This window comes from Pyxicephalus adspersus, chromosome 4 (genome assembly GCF_032062135.1).
Source record: "Pyxicephalus adspersus chromosome 4, UCB_Pads_2.0, whole genome shotgun sequence".
Taxonomy (NCBI): Eukaryota; Metazoa; Chordata; class Amphibia; order Anura; family Pyxicephalidae; genus Pyxicephalus; species Pyxicephalus adspersus.
In genome coordinates, this window is record NC_092861.1 from 130,909,211 (window position 1) to 130,933,707 (window position 24,497).

General features: G+C 36.1%; 1 protein-coding gene across 5 annotated transcripts in view; it reads right to left on the reverse strand.

Annotated features, from left to right (window-relative positions):
* Nucleotides 1-24,497, reverse strand: part of PLCB4 (phospholipase C beta 4) — a 190,560-nt gene that overhangs the window by 87,570 nt on the left and 78,493 nt on the right. For all 5 annotated transcript variants that reach the window (XM_072409636.1, XM_072409635.1, XM_072409639.1 and 2 more), the window contains exons 4-5: nucleotides 17,854-17,910; nucleotides 445-545 (exon numbers count right to left, since the gene is read on the reverse strand). In XM_072409636.1, coding sequence (XP_072265737.1) covers nucleotides 445-528 — 84 coding nt within the window. In that variant the 5' untranslated portion in view covers nucleotides 529-545; nucleotides 17,854-17,910. The remainder of the gene's footprint in view (nucleotides 1-444; nucleotides 546-17,853; nucleotides 17,911-24,497) is intronic.

The following is a 24,497-nucleotide window of genomic DNA, read 5'->3' on the forward strand; positions in this document are numbered from 1 at the left end:
GCCAATTAAGGTGGCTGAATGTTAAACAAGGAAGAGAAGAAATAAGATTGTGGCTGAGACAGAACTGGGACAGGAGGGTGTATTTAAAAAATTGCTATCCGGCAGGTAAGGTTATTTTGTTGCAGAAAAGACATCACCTGTCCAATCTGCAATAAAAAACCTCACTTTTTATTTCTAGAAATTAGTTCCGCTGTAAAATAGTATTACACTGTAGGACATAAATCAGTTTTATATTAGAACTGACTAATACTGACTAATTACACAATGTCCTATTTCCAGCTCATATGTTTTTCTCCAAACTCACGCAGCACCTGCCACTTCCATGAAATTAAATTGATGTTGTGCAGGATAAGCTCACAAATGCACCTGTTTTTTCCATTTCCCCATTATTGTCCTTGTTACAGATGTCTCTCTGTGACAACAATGGAATATTCAGTGACTTACCTCTTCATATCTGTCAAACACGGCTCCTTCTTGCATGAAAGCAGGAACAGCCTTCTGCCAGTTAAATTCATACGGCTTGGCCATGTTTGCTTTCTACAGGTCTGGAAGACAGAACACACACAGAACTATGGTCAGCAGACTGAAATGAAAGTAAACACCAATTTTTCTCAAAATATTTGACAGCAGATGTGAAAAAAAATACAGAAACCATAATCTACTATAGTCCTGATGGCTCAGCTGAATTTTCAAAGGGTTCTCCTATCTCACTAATGAATGTGTTCTATAAATTAATGATATTTCTCTTATAAAAGCCTAACATTAGCCAAGTTTTATGGCTTTGAATATTTTGTCTTCTGTGGGAATTTACCTGCATTTTTGGTTGTGATACCCACATGAAAAATGGGGGTAGAGGTTGTCATCATGTAGTATATGCAAAGACAGCAATAAAACATAATCAGAAGTTCCAAACCTTTCTTACACCACCAAACTTTTTAGGTAGGTTTCCTTATTGTCCTTACTAACGGCCTCTAGAAGTCTTCCTTAAAGGGCATAGACAATGTTTTAGGGTTTTGGACTATATTTGCTGAAGCTCTACTGCTGTTATTATCACTTGAACCACTAGATGTTTAAAGCACACAAATATACACCTTCACATTTCTGAAGATCAGGCCTAGGTTTGCTTGAACTCAATTCACATTTTTGCAAATAAGGATAATTTTGTATGGATAAATACCATATATTCAAATAAAATGTAAAATAAACAATAATAATAAAAAGAATTACATCAATATCACTCCAAATATTAATAAATAAACATCCTGTATGTACTAGAGTATAAACCAATTTTATTAGAAAAAGAATCTTGGTTTATACTCTGGTACCACCAGTAGATGGTGATGTGTCCTTATGTAAAGTGTGAGCAATCTCTTGCCAAGAGACATGAGTTTGTTACAGACTTTATAGGAGGACAAAGCACCATCTGCTGGTGGCCAATAATAATGCCCAAACATCATTTAAGAGCAATCAGTTAATCAATTCAAACCTACAAAATACTTTAACCTATAAAAGTGTATAGACTGAGCCAATGTGATTTTATTTCTTCTCCCCTTGATGGCCATATGGCTTTAATTATTTCCCTAATTATTTGATTACTATTTTTAATGTTGGCAGTGACTGTGCCCAAGGTTTATACTTCAGTCAAAGCAGGTTACCTGTATTTTCATGTATAAAAAAGTACTTTGGTTCATATTTAGATCTATATTTAAGTATATAAGGTAAACTGAAATGCAATTAACAATTAATAACTCCTTCTATTATTTCTCCTGTACATATGGCACTGTTTCCAGTAAGCGTGAATGTCGTTTCAGGCTATGAAGAGATGGATTACATGATGGCAGTTCTACTAGGGAAATCCTGGTTTGGGCCAATAATGTAGGAGCACATTCCAGACTAAATAAGGTCACACAATTTATTCAACCAGACAGAAAGTTCATCAGTGCCATAAAAGACATGTTAGAAACCTGAAGTAGAGATCACTGGAACTATCTGACTGTCAATGATGAGCAAATGTCAGTTGACATTGTTGTGACAAGGCAATGTGCAGCAATTCCACATTACAGTACGAATCTTACCTTAAAATCCACATTAGAAAAGGAGAGGAAACCCACCCCAAAATTGATCAAAATACTGTTCTTTTTCCCCTTTGCAACAAGGACAATAAATAAAGAGCGAAAAGAAATATATTGAAATACACATCTAATTTCCTGTTCAGAAATCTGCACAAAAGAACACTACACAAAGTTATTTCTTTGCTTTGTTGATTGCCACGGCACAAAAGGCATTGAGTTACAATGTAATGTAAACATGACATCTACCTAATTTTTCATAAAGTAGTAAAGAACTTAGCTGTGACTAATATTAATATTATTATTATTATTATTATTAATAAACTGAATTTTTTAATGCTCCAACATATTACACTAAATTACCCCTCCAACATATTACATTAAATAGGGGTATCAAATGACGAACAGATACAGACAGTGACACAGGAGGAGGAGAGTAGATTTATTACATACAGCATATATATTAGGCTAAAATAAGCTTTTTTACACAGAGCATATAATAACTTTTTAGTTTCTGCATATTGACCCTTTAAGCCAATATTCCAACTCATATTCCAAGATCAGCAGAACAAAAAGAAGTCTGCATTCCCTTAAATTAATTAATCCTAATCATAATTCACCTTGATAAGTAAACAGCATAAATTAATTTATAAAATCACACCCCAATATTAATGTAAATAAAAATAAAGGCTCATAATGGGCATAATGTTCATATGTAAAGGTTGGAAAGTGCCAACTGCTCTACTGCTTTCTATCTGGAATTATATACATAAAGAACACATTTTTGTAATTGCAATACTACAAAAAACCGTGCAAATGAATTAATATAAAACAGCCAAAATTTGCATTTTAGTTGTGAGCCAACATTAAGAAACAAAAACATGTCTTCCTATTTAGGTCACAATATTTGAAACAGTCATTCTTTGGTTGAACATTTTAAATTATTACAAAATCCTTTTATTTCCCCAGTAATCCCTATTTAGTATTATGTGTGTTAGATTGCGAGGCAGTGAAATTGTTAATTCGCAATGCTTTAATATGTATGTTTGGACACATCCTGCCAACAAGCCTGGCTTTCCTGAAAACTGCCTCTCTCATAAATCAAAGTAAAGCCTTTCTGATCATAAATCCAACCTTAATTAGTTTACGTCCGTGGGCGGATGGAGAGATGCATTAGAGAAAAGTTCCCTTTAAACAGCTTCCTTGCATGACCTCCTGGAGTAGCTGAAAGTAAGAACACGATTTTCAATTTGCCCTTAATGTGCAAAAGAGTTAATGATTTCGAGAATTCATTTACTTTACAATTATTATTCTTGTTGACAGAATTAAATTTACACTTTCACATTTATGTAAATTTTTTCAGAGCATTCATTATGCTAGCCGCAAAAGGGTTGCAATTTTTTTTTAATCCAATCCAAATGTTCTACTAGATCTAGTAGATGTCAAATGATGACGTGTGTCTTCGGGCTGATTTACTAAAGGAGTTTAGGATATATGTATATTAACTGCTAAATGATATAAACATTTGTTTATAGCTATGCAAGGGAGTTAAATGTTACACATTATATTTGTATGTGTATATATTATTCAACTTTTGTATAGCACCAACAAGTTATGCAGTGCTGTACATTAAATAGGGGTAATAAATGAAAGACATATACAAAACAATGACACAGGAGGAGGAGAGGACCCTGTCCGAAAGAGTTTACTATCTACAGTATATGTGTTCACTTTATTCACCAAGATAAGTGAATTATATCTTGCAGCTTCATCAGCATTCACTTTGCTACATGCAAGGCAATATTCTTTTGGTAAATTAACCCCTGTACTTTTTGAGTTAGTGGAATATATTGAATAGGAAAAAAAAATTAAAAATGTGAAAACTTAAGGGAACGAGCAAGATATTATTCTCTGTTAATTCACCCCAAGTATTGGATGGAACCCCACTAAAAATGTTTCTAGTTTCACATACATTTGGTAAGGCTTAGAACCAAAGGTCAGGTATTGATTGTTGTGTGTGCTCCCCTTGGGAGGATTCCAGGATGGGTACCATTGTCTTCTTGACAGTGAGTGATTAGAAACCTAAAATATTTCACTGCAAGAAGAAAAAAGGGATCTCCAAATGAGGACATATGGTCCATTGGGAATTATCAAAGGTAAGGTGTCGTTTTTGGAATTTCATTAATTATTTATTCTGTCAGTAGAAGTGCTTGGAACCTCTCCATCTATCAAGTCTCCAAGCAAAACCACTTTAGTCTACAACAAAGGGAAACCAAAAATAAAATAACAAAACGTATATATTACAAAAATGTAAAACACCTGTTTAGATGGGTCATGATTAGAAAGGCTGTAAATTGAACATAATTGACAATAGGTGGAGATTAACCAAAGTTGCTTAGAAAGTTCAATATTTAAGATCCCTAAGTGCAACCTTCCTTCAATATGTGTTCCACTGGGAACAGTAAGAAATGGAAAGTGGTTCTTAGAATCCTAGTCAATAATAGATTATTCCAGCCACTATTTCATTTGCATTTCCTTTTTTCTAAATCTACAGAGATAATTCTACAGTGATAATAATATATCCACCAGTGGAGAAGAGAAGCCCAAGCCTACGCACACACTTGCAACGGTTTTGGTCTGATAATCGGTTCAGGGCCGATATGGGACGAGAATCTGGTGTCTGTACAGCGCTTGTCGTCGTTCATTTGAATTACTGTCCTGGCGGATCCACGGATAATAGACGACTAACAATCGTAATGCAAGTGAAGGAGAGAGAGCCCAGCACTCTGCTCTGGGTGCTGCTCCGTCATTCTCCCCTTCCCTCTCCATAGAGCAGAATGGTGCTGTATGTACAGCACTCGTTCATGCATCGTGCAGTCGTTAGTCGGAAAGGATTGTGAAAGATCCTTTCCAATGACAATTATTGCTTGTGTGCATTTAGCCTAAAATTATGATAAATACTCCTTTTTGTAGGCTACAAGCCAAGAAGAAATCCTGAGAATTATGGCTTTAGTGGATTACTAAGTAAGACCACAAAAGCTTTTAAATAAAGAATTGTGACTTTATTCTGACTTCCTAACCCATATGCTTGTTCTAGGTCACTCAACTACCGACCCCAGGCAGCCAGGAAACAGGTTTCTGTGGAATTTACATCTTCATATGAATTGTGCGGATTAAATGAACCTAAAACTTGGTAATATCGGGAAAATAATTATTTTAGATCAGGAACTACATGGGCTCCATTCTGGGATAGGAGGCCATAGCTCAAGAAACCCCTGGCAATCTTCTGGAGGAACCCTAAGGTTTCACAACACCCTGGTTGAGAATAGCTTATGTAGATAATCACAAACATATATTTTAATGTTTTTAATGGTATCACTGCAATGCTGTTATTTATTCTGACTTATTTTCAATAATATGTGACATGGGCCTATATGGAATAGGAACTGTTTGCAAAGTTATCAGAAAAACCAGGGTTCCTCACCTGAGTATGTTATTTGTAATGATGGGTTTTCTGGAGATATAATGGTTTTAGACCGGTAACCCAGTTCATGTTCAAATTAATTACCATATTTATGTGGGGAAAAAAAGATTGCTATACAAATTCATTATGCCCCCATGTGGATAAGCTGTGCTGGGTGTGAGATGATTTTGCAGAAGGAAGGACTGATTGTTGAGAAAAGTGTTTCAACACCCTTTGATACAACATGCTGCCTATGATGTTAAAGGTGAGCAATATCTACTTTTTTTGAGTAGTCCCCTAGCAAAACCTTGAAAAGCATCGAAAAAAAAGCAGCAGAATTTAATCCCCACCTGAGGGCTCTCCAAAATTGTTCTTAGACTGTATTAAAGACATATGACTATGGTAGGGACATTAGATTGTGAGCCCCTTTGAAGGACAGCTAGTGACATGACTATGGACTTACTATCATTTCTGGAGTGCACGCAGGATAGCATGTCTTTGACTCCAGGATGGCAAATAAAAGACTAATTTCCATATATAAATAGGAAAGCAAGACAAAAAAAGAATATATATATAAATATGTATATATATATATATATATTTATAAATATATAAATAGTATATTCAATGCGCAGCCATTATCTAAACAGTTGCCAGTCTCCGGAATGGAGGATATTAAATTGGCGTCAGTAAATGTCAACTGTGAAATATATTAGAAAACACTGTCACAACCAAACTACTATTTCCAAGTAGTCTAGTCCGAGACAGTGACAGTGACTTATTAATAAACAATACATGACATCTGAAGGGAGAAAAATCAACACCACTGGGTTATAATACATGTCTGCTATAAATATGTTCAGGGATGACTCACTGTTTGATGGTACAGGTTTAATCAAGACACTTGATATTGGACAGTGGATTCTCATTAATCATATGACTCACTGTGACACAGCCAATGTTAGCGACCCTTCCTAACTGCTAGCCACATCAGCCCCATCTGAAACATCCTGCAATGTAAACAACCATTGGGATTCAACGCTAAAAAATCAATGTATGTGAATGTTAGCTAACAGCTACAGGCTGAAAGACACAAGCTGAGATATTACTTAGCAAAGAAGCCAGAATCGTAATGTTACAGAGCGAATACACCCGACATTACAGCTAGAAAGAATAATACACTGTACATTTTAGTTCCTAACGGGTTACCTTGACTCAAAACTGATATTTTTTAGACAGTGTTTCTCAACCTTTTTTCACATGGGGAAACCCTTGAAATAACTTTGAGGTCTTGGGGAACCCCTGCTATAATTACTATATCCACAGCTCACAGTATATCAGTGTGGTGGTCAGTGGAATAAATGCCTTTTACAACGGTGGCCATTGGGAAAAATATAGCTCTGACATATAGCACAGCGCTGTACAAAGATGACTGGTGCACTTAGTCTGAGTCATATGTCTAGCAAGTTTGGTTGAAATGTCTTAGACCTGGGTTTTGCATGTCACTCACAAGTGTTCTGATCCAGGCCAGAGTTTGGTTTTGTCTGGCTAATAATTTCTGCACAGCTGTGAGCAGCAGGTAAAAAGGGAAGGAGAGGCAGGAAGCTCCCTGACCCGGGGCACAGGGAATCTGCCTGTGAGAGCCATAGTTGTACTACACGTGAGTAAAGGTTGCTGGAACATTTGTGTTGGAGTTGGCTGGGTTAGCCACCAACTGGTAGAGAGGAATCTGCATGATGTTTAGTTAGTGCCTGACTAGGACTGGCTAGGATTTATTTTTGTTTTATCTTATGCAACCTTTTAATAAAACTGTCTAGGGGTCAGTTTCAACCTTATCTACTGTCTCCGGTGTGCTTCATCCACCTTTCCTGCAGTCTGAGAGTACCTTTTACCCCAGAAAAAGTGATCCCACAAGGGTGGTATACATAAATATATAACCAATGCAAAGAGTAGCTACTATCTGGGCCTGCAGACCACCCTGATCCTAAACACCATAAAGAAGCTGGACTGAAAAAAAGATATATTTTCAACTCTCTCTGGGCCCTTCTTTCCCTTTCATTTTTTTCATAACAGCCAATCATATTCTACTCCCAGCCAATTCCTATCTCCAGTGTTCCCTCCTCTCCCAGTCTGTTCCCTGCTGAATTATTTTGCTCTCCTGGTGTATCTTTCCCTATTGTGTGGAGTGTACATGCCTGGCCCAGAATTCAGGTTAGACACAACTAAACTCCCACTGTCATTTATTGCCCAAATGTAACCACAAAACTATTACAAATACCATTCCCAGATCTATAAAAAACATTATTATGCATAAGAGTACAAGTAATTGTACATTTCCATGGAGACATCTTAGTTTGGGAATAATCCAAAATCTCAAAAAATAGTGCAAAGAACTATCATTAGACTTGCTTTTTACCCTCATGAGAACCCATCCACCCACATGCTGGAGTGAGAAAATAAGGAAGACTACATGTAGGCAAGCTTTGCTGTTCTATGACATTAGTGGAGGCAATTCCTATCTAAGGTTGCAAAGACTTATGGACATAACTGCTATCTGGGCCATAAATGCCGTACAAAGCTCCTAGGGTTCATATACTGGGTGACAAATACACAAATTGCAATCATTTTTGTCATAGTCTAGTTGAACTCTGAAAGACGTCATCTTAATACATTGTTTACTCTAGTGCCCTGGTTCCGTCTTAACCTTAAAATGTGTTTACATACTTTAGTGCTGATTACCACTATATGAAATGTTATAATGGGAATAACATAGTTTCAGCTGTAAGTTATATAGTACAAACAGAACAGGACAGGGGACATGGAGGAATTCTGTGATCATGTTTTGTGGTTAGGTTATGACCCATTTAAATAGACCTTGTGTAGCATTAATTATTTAATAATTATTTTTAATCAAATTTTAATTTTGAAATAAAAAAGACCTGGTGTGATATCAATGCAAAAAATGAATCACAAAAATATTAGACTAATAAGTGTCCAGGCACTAGCCAAGGCCAAGGGAAGTGAAGGGTTGGTTCCTTGGCCCAACCCAACCCTGATTTGGGTTATATTCACCTGCATGGAGCTAAGGTGCAAAGGGAGAGAGTGATTAACCAGAGGCTGAGGGGAATTTGATCAGCAAGGGGCTGAGAGAGAGCTAGAGTGGATTCCAGGCTGAGAGAGAGCCAGAGGGTTCTAGGAAAGCCAGCGGCCAAACATTACTACAAAACTTTGAGTGGAACAGTACTGATATAGTGATATATGTGTGAGTAAGATAGGGCACCTACCTAGTGAGGTAGCCAGAGGAAGGCCCGGCCTACTGTTAACTGTTTTGTTGTGTGCTGGGGAGTGTGCTGTAATACTTGCCTAAACAAATAAAAACTGCTGTTATTTTGACCTTTTGGAGTTTGCTGCCTCTAATCTAATGAGCGATCCCCCTCTGCTATGCCACAAAAAAAAAAAAAAAAATATATATATATATATAAAAATACAGATCCTAAACTGCATAGTAAAGGATGTAAATCAGCTCCCCAAAGTAAAATTACCCATGAAATACTGATAGAAACTTTCATAAGCAGTACGGAGTGAAAGCCGTTCAATGGAGCGAATCTTTAATGAATTTGTCTCATTGTTTTCAGAATCTCAGATGTCTGAGAAATGTAAGCGTCTTCAGCAGACACACAGGAATGCCATTGCTATCATCTGATTATATAACCTTCGCAAAAATAGTAACTTTCTCAAAACACGTGGTGCACAGAGGGAAAAATTGATTTTTTTACATGGCCATCTATGGTATGTGGCTCACTGAGCTCTCCTTAAGGAGAAGACTAAGGAATTGGATTTTTTTATCTGGAGATGTGGCAGAATTTGTTTGTATAAATAACAATTAGCTTGTAGTAGAGAAGATTGCAATGAGAGTTGTCATAAATGGGGAGATACAACATTGAAATTGTCAGTAGAGGAAATGAGAGGGGTTGCTGCTTATTCCTAAACAAGTTACTGAATCAACACTTCCCAGCACACTTCAGCCGGTTGCATCACATCCAAGCAACGGGGTAATTATTGATAACGTTGCAAATATTCCCAGCAATGATGGGCCTATGTGTGTGGCTGCTATTAGAACATGCAAAATGCTGTAACCTATTTTTTCACTTATCTGGTTCCTTTTTGGATGTGTTAGAATACTTCTGCTGCATACATTCAGCTACTTAGACTTCTTGCATTTAAAAATCTACATTTTATGGAATAAATGCAGAAAATATTTAAATCAACCTATAGATCAGCTTCAATTATTTTATTTTACAAACTTTTACAAAGTTGATAAACGCTAGTGGCTATGAAATAATAACAACTAGAAGAACACTGTAGCTGAGTTGAGATGATAAAAAAAGAAATGACAGTAAAACCTATTGTTTGCAGCTTATGTTATGGCTCCTATACAAAGCATATCACTGACAGCTGAAGGAAACTGAATAAATGTATGTACACAATAGGAATACCTTGTAATGCGGTCTGGAAAATGTCATTCTGTAAGGGAATCAAACTGCCAGACCTTCTGTACATGGAAGCTCTGTATAATCTTCCCATGCCGAGGTCATTACTGCTCTTGGAATACGGCAGAAGAACATCCATGTAATCTGCCAATAAACTTCTTGTTTCATCTTGTTTTATTAAAATAAAATCCAAGTAAATATCTTTTAGTACTTGCAAAATCCAGAGATTATTTCAAAATTTGCAGATAATCCCTAAACAGTTAAAGAAGATTCTGTAATCTAAACTTAATTAGAGTTCACAGCTGGCATTCCAAAAGGAAAACACTAGCACATTAAAAGCAATATGAAGCGAGTAAATTAAAGTTTATGCTGCATATAAATAGAAGGCAATATTTTACGGTGTTCTTTATTGCACTTGAAAACATATTTGATTTTGGGGGGCCCAATGATAATTTCAATGTGTATAAGAAGGACTAAAAGGAATGAAAAAAGTCATGGTTGACCCAAGTAACCAATCACATGCCTTGCTTTGTTTTTCAAGCCATGCTTGAAAAATTATAGCTGAAAACCTGACTGGCTTCCCCTGGGGCACTACATTTTAACATAAAATAGGATGCTATCAGATTGCCTTCATCCATGTAGTTGTGCAGGATATATCTATCCATGTACACAGAAAGAAACCCACATAGAAACACAAAAAGTTTATATTTATAAACAATTCCCCTAGTGAATTTTTTCATTTAAAGCGCTTCTGTGCAAATTGAGTTCCACAAAAGTATGTTAATATACTTTAAAGTTCAACAAATGGAAATGGGAGAAAGGCATTAAGAAGACGAGGGGAAATGTGGGCAAATGTTAACTTGGGAAGGGAAAAAGCCTCTAGTGAAGAAAATAAACTATGTTTACTATATGATGAGTATGAATGGTAGCTAATGTATAGATTGGCTTTCTTGGGCACACTCCCAATGGTTGGTGGTTGTAACAAACACTGTAGCCAATACAATGAAGGATCCAAGAGTATTGTCTTAAAATGTGGACATTTCCTTTAAGGAAAATCCCCCTTGTGGAATGTGGATGTCTACTGGCCAAAATCACACTCTAAAGATCTTAGACTTGTGTAATGTACTGCTTCGATCATCTCCTCACTACCTCGTGGGCTCTAGATTTGGTGCATGTAAAGTTCCTCAAACTGTGGCCAATCACCCTCTCATTTGATGAAGCCTGATCGCAGGCTCAGGGTGGTGTGCGGGTTGTGTCGTAGACCTTCGATGGGAGATTGGGAGGGTTGTGTCATCATGATGTCACTGTGGGGGGAATTCTTTTCCCCTTGAGTAACACCCGCGGTCTGGAGTTCGTAGATTTAGAAGTCTGTGACGTGCAAAAGGTTGGGGACCACTGCTCTAGCCAACACTCTAATAGGGGCATTCTTTTCACTGGCCACCAATTAAGGAGGGAGTTCCCCCAATGGTCCCCCCAAAAATAGTTTTACTAGGGAACCCTTAAGACCTGAACATTATTATAAGGGTTTCTCATGGTAAAAAGATTGATATAGAGTACGTAGTTTTTCACCAACCAGTGAAAACCACACACTGTTGCTCCAGATTGTCAGGTGACTATAAACATATAGAGAAGATGTATTACTGTTATTATTTTAGGTAATAATTACTAATTTTTCCAATAAAAGAAACATGGTACCAAATAGTTGAAGCTACAAATGTATGTTCCTAGGTCATTTTACCAGATAAACCACCCAAAAATAAGTGTATTACTGACAGTAATCAGCAGGAATAGCTCATTACAGTGTTCTCACAAACTAGAGCAGCAGTTGGCGAGGAGGAGTCACACTCCGTCAGTATCTCAAGCAAAGTCCTAGCAACTTCAGAGTCAAGGCAGCACCCTGGATGACCCTAATAAATAATGTAGGCAATCCATCAGTGCAATGCGTTCTATGTCCAAAGACATAAAAACTAAATAACCTAGCAAAAAAATTGTAATAGTAAAGAAATTGCATAGCCTGCAGGTCATGAAATTGTTTCAAAAACCTTGAGAGAAGTAATATTACTGACATTAACATCAAAATTAACAATAGTCATACAAAATTATAAAAAAAAAATTATCCTTGCCCAGTGTGTTATGCACTGAGAACTTATTTTTTATGTCTTTTTCCATTGTTACAGTCACTGGTGTAGTATTTGTGTGCCACTTTTTGATGGAGGGTCCTTTTCCCTTATGGGCTAGCCCTGAAGTCTTGGGGAGTACTTTGGCTATATGGTCAGGTACTCTCCCTTACTGGGAAGCTCTCTTCAGGAGAGAAACACAAGGAGAGAGCTCCCAGCCTAGTATTTGTTGGGATTGCCTATGCAGTCCCATAGAGAAAGGGTCAGACAGGCTAGTAGGCCCATTCCGGCTTCGGCTGGATGGTCTTGGTACCCAGCCCCCATCAGGAGCTTTGCCCCGGGGGGTCTGGGGAAAGTGGGTGGACCTTTCTCTTTAGAGGAGGGATGACAATAGTACCCCAGTGCATGTTTTTTGTGCGGTGTTTTTGCACTAACACTTTTTTTTTTTTCAAGCACAGGGTTTTTGTTTAGTGCATCACGTTACGTTAGATTTGGGGAAAAAAATTACAGGAAATAAAGAAATCCTGGGTTATGTGGTCAGAGATGGCAAAACCTTACCTGACTGAAACATAATATCTGGCATTGTGGGCCTGATTTATTACAGCAAGGCTGGAGTAGATACACTTTTATCTGTGAACCTGGGTGATCCAGCAAACCTGGCATTGATTTCCTAAAAGTCATTTGCTATTTGTTAGTAAATATTTTCGATCCTGAACCAGATCCATTCCAGATTTGCTGGATCACCCAGGATCACTGATAAAAGTGTATTTTTCTCAGTTTTGGAGAGCTTTAATAAAGCAGGCCCTGTTTGTGTATAAATGTAATGATAAAGTCCAATTCTTTATTTTTGGTCCTCCCCTTCTATACTAAATAAATCCTAATTTCGACTAACCCTTTTAATGCTCCAAACTTCAGCCCATCTCGGACTGTTCTCTTTGGGAATCAATAAGTTACACAGATTCCCTAATTAAAATTGGAAAGTCAAACAAGCAAATGTTACAAATAAAAGCTACTTTAGGTAAATTCTACAATAATAGTTAAAACTTGTACTCACTAAAAATGATCTATCTTCCAATAAGAGAAAGATTTAAAAGTGACTTCCATTTTACAGTTTATTTTCATTTCTTCCTCTACCCCCTATGCTACTTTTATGCTACTTTATGCCTTGAGCTTCAGGAACTGGTATTAAAGGTCTGTTATAGTCTCATATAGCAGAAACACGGAATTTGCCAAGATTACAACAGAAGAGAAATGCAAACAATGTGACATTTCTTTAGATACAAAAATGTGATGATGTATAGCCTAACCCTGCTTGAGATTTATACACCAGACCACTACCTCTCACACAAATTGTACTTTTAAAAAGTGTTTTGGTTTTTTTTGTCCTGTAAGAACTAAGCCTACCCAAAATGTTTTATGGTTTATGGCTAATCAAACTTTCCCAGACAGCATCAGGTGCCTATTTTATTTTATATTTTATGCTAAACCTATTATTTATTTTTTATTATTTGAATATAATAAATAATTATTATAATTTAATATATATATATATATATATATATATATATATATATATATAGGCTCCTGTATTGGGGGATATAGAACACTTATACGTTGGGAGTGGAATCACTGATCAGTATTTACATCTTGCATATTAATATTATAAAGAAGGTTGTTTGTTCTATCCCCATAAACACATAGTTACCATATAGGAAATATACAGATATTTGCCTAGCCCTTACTTACGTAGTATGAATAATATATATTATTAAGCTATTATAATATATATTATATAGCTATTAAGATAATATTCATTAATGAATGCATTTGTTTTAGGTTGAAACTATTATATATATATTAAAAAATGTACTTATTCTTGATTTTCTTGCTCTAATTGGACAACTATGTCCTAATTTTCACATAGTGTTTCTTCTCCTTTCACTCCTTTCAACAATTACCAACCAGTCCTACATACTTGTGGTGAGTAAGTAAGTGTTTCTAAGTACATACCGTACAATTGGATATTTAGAGATTATTCTGTATTTTTGGTACTTAATACAGTATCTTTATTGTACATACTGCATCTACCATAACCATATTATAATATATATTATTTTTTGACATAGTACATAATCTCAAGGAATCCCCTGAGGAAGCTCTTGTGTGCAAAATGCGTCGGGATATGAGATAATCTGTGCTACAAACTCCATCCCATCAGTACTTCTCAACTTGGAAATTATTGGTATCAAATATATGTAGGAGATATTTGTTCAGCTTAGTACATAGTTTATTTGATTTATGTTAGAAGTAAGATAACACTTTTAACTTTAATAAACCTCTGTTTATTTGACTTACAAAAATCATAGCCGTAAAGCCCATCTTTTCTTCTCCTCATACTAATCACAATATTATAAAAAAAAACATTGAAACACCACTATATTCAGCCAAATTGGACAATAAGCAGTATAAAGTTGTAGATTCCATACTAGCACTAAAGAAATAAGATACCACAACCTCATCCAGCGCTTCACAGTGTTGTACCACTTCGGACTGCTCACCTTACCTCGACCTGAATTGTATGTATGTATATATATATATATATATATATATACATATTATATATTATGTTTGCAAGTCTTAATACCTCTCTCTATTGCTTCTCTTTTATAAAAATATCTTGTATGTATACACACCATACATATAGTTACCAAGCATAAAGAAGCCTTTTTAGCCAAAAGGAATCCTTGAAATATTTTTTAGATCTCAGAAAACCTCTACTAAAAATGATTTGTACAGCTCAAGGTACATTAGTAAGATTAGTATTTATAAAACGGCATTGATAGAAGCATATAACATCCAGAGAATTTAACGGACATGGTAGATCACTTATAATACCAAAATGCTCTAAAATAAAAATAAAAAAAGCAATATTCTGTAATCGTCATAATATAATAATCAGTAATGATAATGTAAAATGTAATAGTGAATTTTGGAAATTTTTGATGTTTAGAAAAGAAACAGTGTCTTTCTGTAATTGCCAGTGAAGTTCCTCCATACATGATGACAACCTTACTTATATAGGAAGAAATGCTGACCTTACAGACAGCTTAGTACTATATAAATGACTCGAACAAGTACTAATATTCCAGCATTATCAAAGGAGAGGTCACTGCTCAAGGAACCCTGAGCAACCTCTGGAGGAGCTCTATGGTTCCATGGAACCCTGGTTGAGAATGGCTGCTGTAAAAATGGCTAAAGAATTATTATTATCATTATTATTATTAAACAGGATTTAAATAGCGCCAACATATTACGCAGAGCTGTACATTAAATAGGGATACTAATACATTGCTGCATAAGTCCCAAAATTCATCCGAGTGAGAATTATCTACATAGAAGCTAACCTACACTGCTCTGTGTCTATTCTCATTACCATCACTGTCTCTGAGAATGTAATAACCTTTAAATTGTAGCTAAATTAATTATGTTCCACACTAATAATAGCATTTCTGGATGAATTAAACTGAACAGTTTTTACATGAGTTTCCAAAGTTCATCATTAAAGAAAAGACCAGTTTTTTTTCTTTTTTACAATTTCAAAAATGCTCTTTACTAAACGGTAAAGTGCGCAAACCAGACTTTTCTCTAAACATCTATGTTGCTTTACATTCATGAGAAATAAAGGAATGTAATCTGGTAAAGATCAAAGTAAAATGGCCATGGAGCCTAAGATGCTTTATTTCCATAGCTTGATGAAAGCTTCAATCTGATAGCTCTTTACACCCAGGTTTTGTACATTAAATCTATCATGTTTGATAAGTTAGAAAAATTTTAAGACAAATAGCTGATATATCTGTACATTGGTCTCAACTGAGAGAAAAATAGATTACAATGTTAATAATAATAGCCAATTCCAGGTCCACAAACGTAGCTATTCAAATTTCATACTGATCATCTGGATTCCCGTGTGAGTTTGATGGTTACATAAGAGTCTAACAGATTTTACTAAAAAAGTTTTACTAATGTAGCCAACATTCTGAGCTACACTTAGAGTAAGGTATTTCCAAAGGCACCTTACTATACTGAAAATATGTATACCTGTATGTGCACCAATGCTGACTGCTAGCAGAAGTGTAGGGCCCATACCTCGCTGGACCTGCATGCAATTTTGGAAAAAAATCCCCAGATGGTAGCTTATAAGCTATATTAATAATATTAATAATAAAATTTATAATAATAAATGCCTGCCTAGGTTACTCAAATATGCCATTTGTGTTTTCCTCAATTCATAGAGTCCGGAGATCTAGTTCTGTAGCTAAAGGTTTCTCTATTCTCTCTTGCTTGTTTATATTTGGCCGCGTCTTTCTACATTAATTTGGCAGTGCCATGGATGTTTGCTATTAGCAATCCAGCAGTTGGGTCCCTTAACAACAGACAAGAGGAGTGACATTAGTGCAAGGGGTTAATTAGGGACTGGTTGTTGAGCAGTCCTGGATCAGAAGTCCCCATAAAGGAACCAGCAGTGTCCAGGGAACTGGATGGCGGATTCAGGTGAGTATACCTTGATTAGCAAGTTAAGGGTCACTTGAAATTGTAGGATTGGCTACAGGGGGGTGTGAAGCAGGGATTGGGAAATAACAGATTTCGGGGATGAGCCTTAAAGGAACAGGGTCATGTGTAGTTCACTAAAAGCTGGTATTTTATTTTTTGACAGATACTGCACAATTATATATTTTGATCTCTGCACTTGTCCCATTCTTCCTGTTGATTTTTTAATGTAATATATTGTATAGATAATACAACAAGTGCTGGAACTCCGAGTGGTTAGCATGACGATCCAAAACTAATAGGTGGCCCGGAGATCTCACTGGTAAAATACCTGCCACACCAAATCAGCCAGGGGGGGCTTTTGTATGGACTGGCCCTTTTTTTCATTTTAGGTTCTCCTTTATCCTATATACTACGATTTAAAACCCTAGATACATTCTGTATGTTTATTACAAATCATGAGAGGAAACCTTATCTCTTTTACGATTATATAAATAGCTGTAGTTTGACGCAAACCCAAAGAAGTTCTTTGTAAAGGGTAGGACAACAGCCAAGTGTTCTTTCTCATGTGTGGTAAGTATATAATAAAGACACAAGTAAAGACTTTGCTAATCATTTCTATCCAAAACACTATCAAATCCAGACATCAAATCACAATGCCCTAATGTATGGTGGTTCACTATACAAAATAAATAGAAATGTTGTTTGAATGACTACACAAGCAGGAGAGATAAAACGATAATTGTAATTTTTGGGATGGTTTTGAGGTGCTTTGATACTTGTAGACTGTTTATATAACAAGGAATTCAGTATAATGTTAAAAAAATGTATAAAAAAAGAAAGTCTATATAAACAACTCCTGAAAGTGCAATCCTGTCAATATTACAATTATAATACTACAATTTTTCACATATAAAAAATACAAATGAAAGGCTAGTGGCTAGAAACTAGTACTGCGCATCTCTTCCACCATTTTTCAGACTCTGTTTGTTACCCCATAACAACAAATGCCTGAACAAAGATGTTCAGGGCAGAGTTACCAAATACACATGCCATCATCATATACCATTACACAGTGTTAATGAATCTTAAACGTAGAGATAACTGTTATAATAAAGTAAGGCAATCACTGCTGAACTATATTTTAACAAAATTATATTACTCACCAAACAACTCTGAGAAGCTCCCAGTTAGTGAACTTTACAGCAGGCAATCGATTAAACCTAAAATAAAAGTGAGAATCTCATCAGCAATAATACAGAATTTACTTTTATCACACTTTACCCACAGTCTGAGGTTACTGAAGATCTCGTTGAATCAGTATATATCAAGAATTGTATGAGACAACTTAGTATAACATGAAATCTTTTCATACGGTAAAATTAGAGCACTATATATATTGCAATCTGTGTGACTTTGTTACAACAAAATATGGTAACTAATTTAAATGGCTGATTGCATTTTTTACTTTGAAAAGAAAGCCATACAACCAGTTAAGCAAAGAAACTTTAAAAAAAAAAAAGAACTTGGCCTCAATATATTAGGACAGACAAATAGTTTTTTTTTTTTTTTAAGAGTGAAAATTACCCTTTCCATTAATCACCAAACCACTACCTTTCTTTACCCAATGGGTGCATGGCTGAAATGTCATGATGATGATTTTGGACATATCCATGGCATTATCTATGACTTTATATTATAGGCTTGACTGAGGATTTATCTGTATTCAATAGATATGTTGGAATATTGTATTTAGATGTCAACCTAAAGTACAATTAATTTGTCAGCACCATAGGTAAGAATAGTGCCTTTTTAAAATGGAAATACCTATTTTGGTCTTTAAATTAACCAGAGCCATGAGAGGATTCGAAATTCTAAACCCAGACAGCCTCACTTCAAGCTGATTATAAGTACCACCTAGTACCATTTTCCACAATTATCATTCAACTGCAAGTTCTAAAGCTTCTAAAGAGTCTGAGCTTTAGTGCATCATTTCAGTATTTATTTAGCACCATGATCATCGATACGATTGTTCAAATATAATCCACCAATAATGTACACACACTAGATAAGATCGTTTCAATGATGCAGGAAGTGACGTGTAGCGGAGAAAGTGTATCACAGGACAATCCAGGATCACTGAACAACCGTACACATAATAGATATCGTACGATCATCGTCCAATCAAATCCGGCGAGACGGTCAGTCCTTTCCAGCGACATTCTTTGTTCATCGTCTTCGTTGACCAGTCGTTGTTCACTTTGTTCACGATTATGGGGCAATCAATCTTTAGTTGTTCATTTCCAAGGACAGTTGTTGCATGTGTGTACGTAGCCTAACTGCCAGTATGACAGTATTCACCAGTATGCGTCCCTTAAATGAGCATATGGTCCACTGTGTTTACCATGTTCAAACCAACAGTGTGGGCAGTTTTGAATGATGGCAATTTAACTAAGACTTTGTTTGGGCAGGACTCCAACCTCCTTTAACATGAATCTGTTCTGCTAAACCATAGAGTAATTTTAGACTTGCAGTTGACTGAAGTGCATTCTACCACAACCGTGCTCCCAACTACTCCCATTCAACTGAAAAGGAGAGGTTGGAAACCATTTTGTGTGTGTGTGCATGCAAGAATAGCTCTAAATGTGGAGGACTGTGATGTGCTTCTTGAAAGTAACAAATGGCCACAAACTTTTTCTTCTTTTGAGGAAGAAATGCACCTCAACCACACAACAAAGTGGTAGTCAAACGCTAAAGGTGACACAAAATAAATAAATAAAACTGCACAGTAGTTGAACTGAGGAGATTGGTAGTGGGTCATTGCATGGTTTTTGATCACAAGCCTAAAAGGGGTCTTACCCTACAGAGGGTGGTATTTGAAATAGGAAATTCCTGTTTTTTTCCTATTCATGGCCATTGTTCTCCCCAGCCCCTTTTAGACGGGCACACCACCCATCATTTTTCAATAACCACCTGGCTGTTTTTGGGTGGTACTGAAAAGTTGGGTCACAATACACAGACCACCACCCTACAGCTTCTTCCCACACAATTGAACAAATATTCTGGGGAGAATACTGATGACCATTGCTTATTCATGAGATTAAATGCAAATAAAACATTTATGATTTAAGTGCATTACTTGTTTTCACTAGTGGAATGTGTTTACAAAATCAGGCTTACAAGAGGTGCTAATGCACTAAAACTAAGCTTCACCAGACAACAATTGTATGTACTTCCTAACCAATGCAGACATTCTGAGAGAAACCAATCACTGCAGAAGAATCCCTGTCCCCACCAAGGTAAGCCATCCCCAGGTATATCCAGCAGGGATCCAATGGTAAAACATGATGCTGGTCTGGCCATTGATCCATTAGAAGTCAGTAGAAAGTTTAGAGAGGAGAACAGAAATGCACAATGCAGCTGTTTATTAGGACACAAATAATTTTAGCCTAACAATTCAGTTACAAATGCTAAGACCAGATAATTGGTGCACATTATTGCACTACATTGGCTTTTTCCTGTGAAACAGCAACACTGTTGAATTCCCAAACAAAAAAAAAGAAACTGACACGGTGCATCCCTCTATGTATTTAATTGACATGATTTTAAACTACACTGATCTAATTTGGAAGTCAAAGGCACGCCAATTCTTATTATGAGTATTCATAAAGTCTGTTTGTATTCCGTGGGGATTAAATGCTCTGTTTTGAAACTTTGGCTCTGACAGGCATGCTAATCTTGCCACATGCCATCTGTTATAGAGCAGTCAAGATAAACTGGTGCTTGAGAGGCTGAACAATTCCCTGGGCGTCCTTCGGGAGCTGGAAAAGTGTTAAAAGAAATTAAACGGTTTATTTATTAATAATATTTCAGTTTCCTGTCCCAAAAAGCAACAACGATGGCATTCTTTTCAATTACTAAATTTACAAGGTGATACAAGGAAAGTGGTGACTGCTAAACCGCAAGAAATAAAGACAGAAATATGTGTTTTGTTCAGGGTTTTAAAACTTTTGTAAATTTTAAAACGAAAAATTGCTAAAATTATTCAATATGAACAATGGCAGTGGAGCTTGTACGTAACCTAGAACTGATCTGTCCCCACCAAACCCAATAAAATTTCAAACACATGAGCTGGAAGCCATGAAAGAAACATTCAATATTATTAGGACCATCATGTAAGAACATTTACTGTCCCTGGTCTGTTCCTTTCTTTCTCCAGATTTGACTTCCTTCGTGGTGGCGAAGAATCATTACTGGGCATTACCACAGCTTCTTCTCAATACCTTGCTGGTGCCTCCTATGATCTGCCTGCATTGTATCATTATTGAACTAAAAACAGGTATGGAATAAAATCAAAATGCTTCATTTAGTAATGCCATGTACATTTTATTGGGGGGGGGGTAAAAAGGAACCACATAATACCCCAATACCTCTAATGTGTATTCAAATTGACAGGATATGGCCAAATGAAAGCCAACTACATATACTGACCAATATCATAAGGAAAAGACCATTATCTAAAAACATTCCACAGAGAAACCAGGACACCAACTTGTACAATAGGAAATATTTTTTAAATACATTTGATTTGACAAAATACAGACAAACCAAAATGTCAACCATCCAACCACATTCGTCAGGGAAATGAATACTAAAGCATGTAGAATAGTTTGAACAATCAACTAGAACAAACAGAATTCAACAATCAAATATTACCTTCAACTACAAATACTACATTTGTCTACAACTGGACAAAGTGGGGAAAATGTATATTTAACGGACATGTTCTGCAATGGGGACGCGTATGACAACTGTCTGACAGGGCATTTTCCTCATTTTGAAGGAATGCTCTCTCAATTCCATTTGTTTTCAATAGGAATGTTTCCAAAAGCAATGTATTAGCTGCCTAACTTGGAGCCCTAAGTTAAGACAATTTTCAAAAACAGTTCGATATGGGTCATAGGGGCCTGTTTATGAATGTTTTCACTTAATATTAACCCATATTTATGGCATTGGATTCAATTAGAAAAATGTATGAACCATGATTTTATATTTAGACTCAATGTGAAAAATGTGTAAATGCTGAGTAAATATTGGGCAAATCGTGGGTAAAAACTTTTATACACAGACAACATAAACAATAAAATATTATGTGTAATATTCACTTACGTTATACCTAGGTTTTTTGCCAACTTCCTGTAGGTGCCAGTGACATCTTGGGAAAGTTGATGATCCAAAATCTCAGGAAGAGACACTCCTGAGGTTTGGGATTCTGAGATTCTAAGATTCAAAAGTTTGCCAGTGATGTCACCTTCATTTAAGCAAACAAGGTTTTTTATCATTTTTTTCCCTTAATGGAGCTGTAGGAAACTGAATGTCTCTGACCAAACCCACCCATATCTTGGAGTTCTGTTCTGCTTAAAATGCCTCAAGCACTTATCTCCAAATAGAACTAAAGTCCTAATTAAATATGGGCAATTCAGGCAGGTGGGTATTGCTGGAAAGGACAGGCAATGTCCCTTCTGCAGTAACTGTCATCCAGCTGTCAAACTCTGCTGAGCTGCAAATGCGCAGGCAATCCCGGCTTACCTTGCATGTGCCAGGAATGTATCCTCCCAGCACAGCCAATCAAGATGGTTGAAGGTCGTCTTTAGGTAGCAAAGAAGAAATAAGATTGCAACACCGTGTGAGAGAATTCACATTTTAATTCACTTTCACTTTGTGCCACTAAGGCACTAGGCCATTATTGGCAATGCAAGCACTTTTATGTTTACTGCTCACCTAACGTGTCCCTTCTGGGGCAACACAAAGAAAATTGACTCTGACACCATGCTGATGCTTCCACATGTAGTGCCCATGTGAGCACAACCTTAAAGGTAAAAGGTAATATTATTAGCTATTTTTTAAGTCCTGTAAAAGCAGTGTAATAACTACAAACATACAGAAACTGCCCTTAATGAAGATATTAAACTATGTTCTGTAATGAGCTGTAAATAGGAATTTGTACTCTGGATAAATTGCTTGGATCTAACAATGCCAGTTTCTCTGCCTCCAGTTATGTTGTATAAGTGACCTAAAAATTGAAGAAATCCATTGCAACTATAAAAGCAAAAAAGATTTCAAACAGTAAAACATCTAATTCTAAGTGACAAGCAATTTATTCCAGGGAAAAAGAAGGAAACATCAGAAGACTGAAAGAAGCAAGCAAACGGCAACCAATCTGGGGCTTGCTCTATTAAGGGTTATTGCTTACAGGAGAGAAAACACAAAGTCATAAAAGGCTTAAAGAGACCCAGAGTTCTGCCTACGCAAGGCAAAATAGGTTCACATAGAGGTAGGCTCCTGCAGCTAAAAGCATAACTCAAATTAAAGAAACATGGGAGCAGGTAGGAACGGAGAGTATCGGATGGCTGGTATGTGCACCCAGGGAAATTTGCTATTAATCAGACTTGTTGCTTGGCTGGCACTATAAAGCAAATAATCACTTTAAACCCAAATATACCTCAAGCCTAAACTGACTGAATACATTCCAGGTGCATCAAAACATGAGGTATTACACTTTTCACAGTTTGTTTTTGAGTAAACCTATAGCTCTGCAATTGACAAAGATCAATCTCCATACTCAATATATAGCTCTGGCCGATCTAAGCACCAGGAGCGTCGGAGGTATTACTGCTTGCACGAAGGGCATTGGACCAGCTCTGCACAATGCTGGCAGCGAACAAAAAACAGGATGAAAGTTTAACTGGGCTTTACATTTAGCAAAAAATTAGTTTTGCCTTTTTCCCTCGGTTGGAGAGACCTTGATATAAAAAATTGGGTGTCTGACATCCTGAATCTTCTTCTTGTTCGCCATTTCCATCAAATGACAATAATGGGCAACATACAGATAATAGGATAAAGGGTAGCTTTCGGCACTTGGAAGGAGCCTTTTCTTGGTTCAGATCCAATTCAATGATGTCATTGTCTGGAGAATCCAAACATATGTCCTTTCATTTATTTTTTTAATGTCCTTTTATTAATATTATTTATGCATTTATTTTTTGTTCTCCCTACAATAAAGAATAGAAATAAAAATACAACAATAATACCAATAATAAGTAATTAAAAGGAAACAAAATCTCCTAACCTAAAGCAATTGGTTTTCTTTTATCGTTCAGAAGACACGTATTACATCATTGTTGTTGATGCCCAGGCTGTGTATATGGACTGAATGGCTGTCTATCTGCACATTATCAATTTAACTTGGCAAGTACAAGTAGCACAAAATGTTTACACATGACAGATGCTGCAGCCTAGAAATGAGAACATGCGTAAAGGAATACCGGTCTAGAATTCCATACAGATGCAAAATCACTTTTCAAAGCAGGACCATTAAACCAGTTCCATTAAATATAAAAAGCTAAAAAAACACCCAATGTACACTGTATTAACTACACAGAAAACAGTGGAGATGTTCCCAAGAGGGAAATTTGTTTTGAGAATTTTTGGTCACAAATGTTTAAGATAAAATTTTTTAATAAATAATCTAATAAATGTTGGTGTAAGGTAAGATCTGTCTATGTTTTTTGCAGATGTTTGCAAAGGCTAGCACAGGTACATTTAGATTTAAATTTGGATATTGAGCTCCTCTGTGGGACTGCTATTGACTATGGATTCTGTAAAATACTATATAGTATATCAGTGCTATTTAAATTTGTAAAAATGTTAATAAAAATAATATTGTAACAAACAGTAACCTATGATGCAAATTTAGGGGGTATTTGACATCATAAGCCTCAATCTTACATTTTAAAAAATTAAAGGGCAT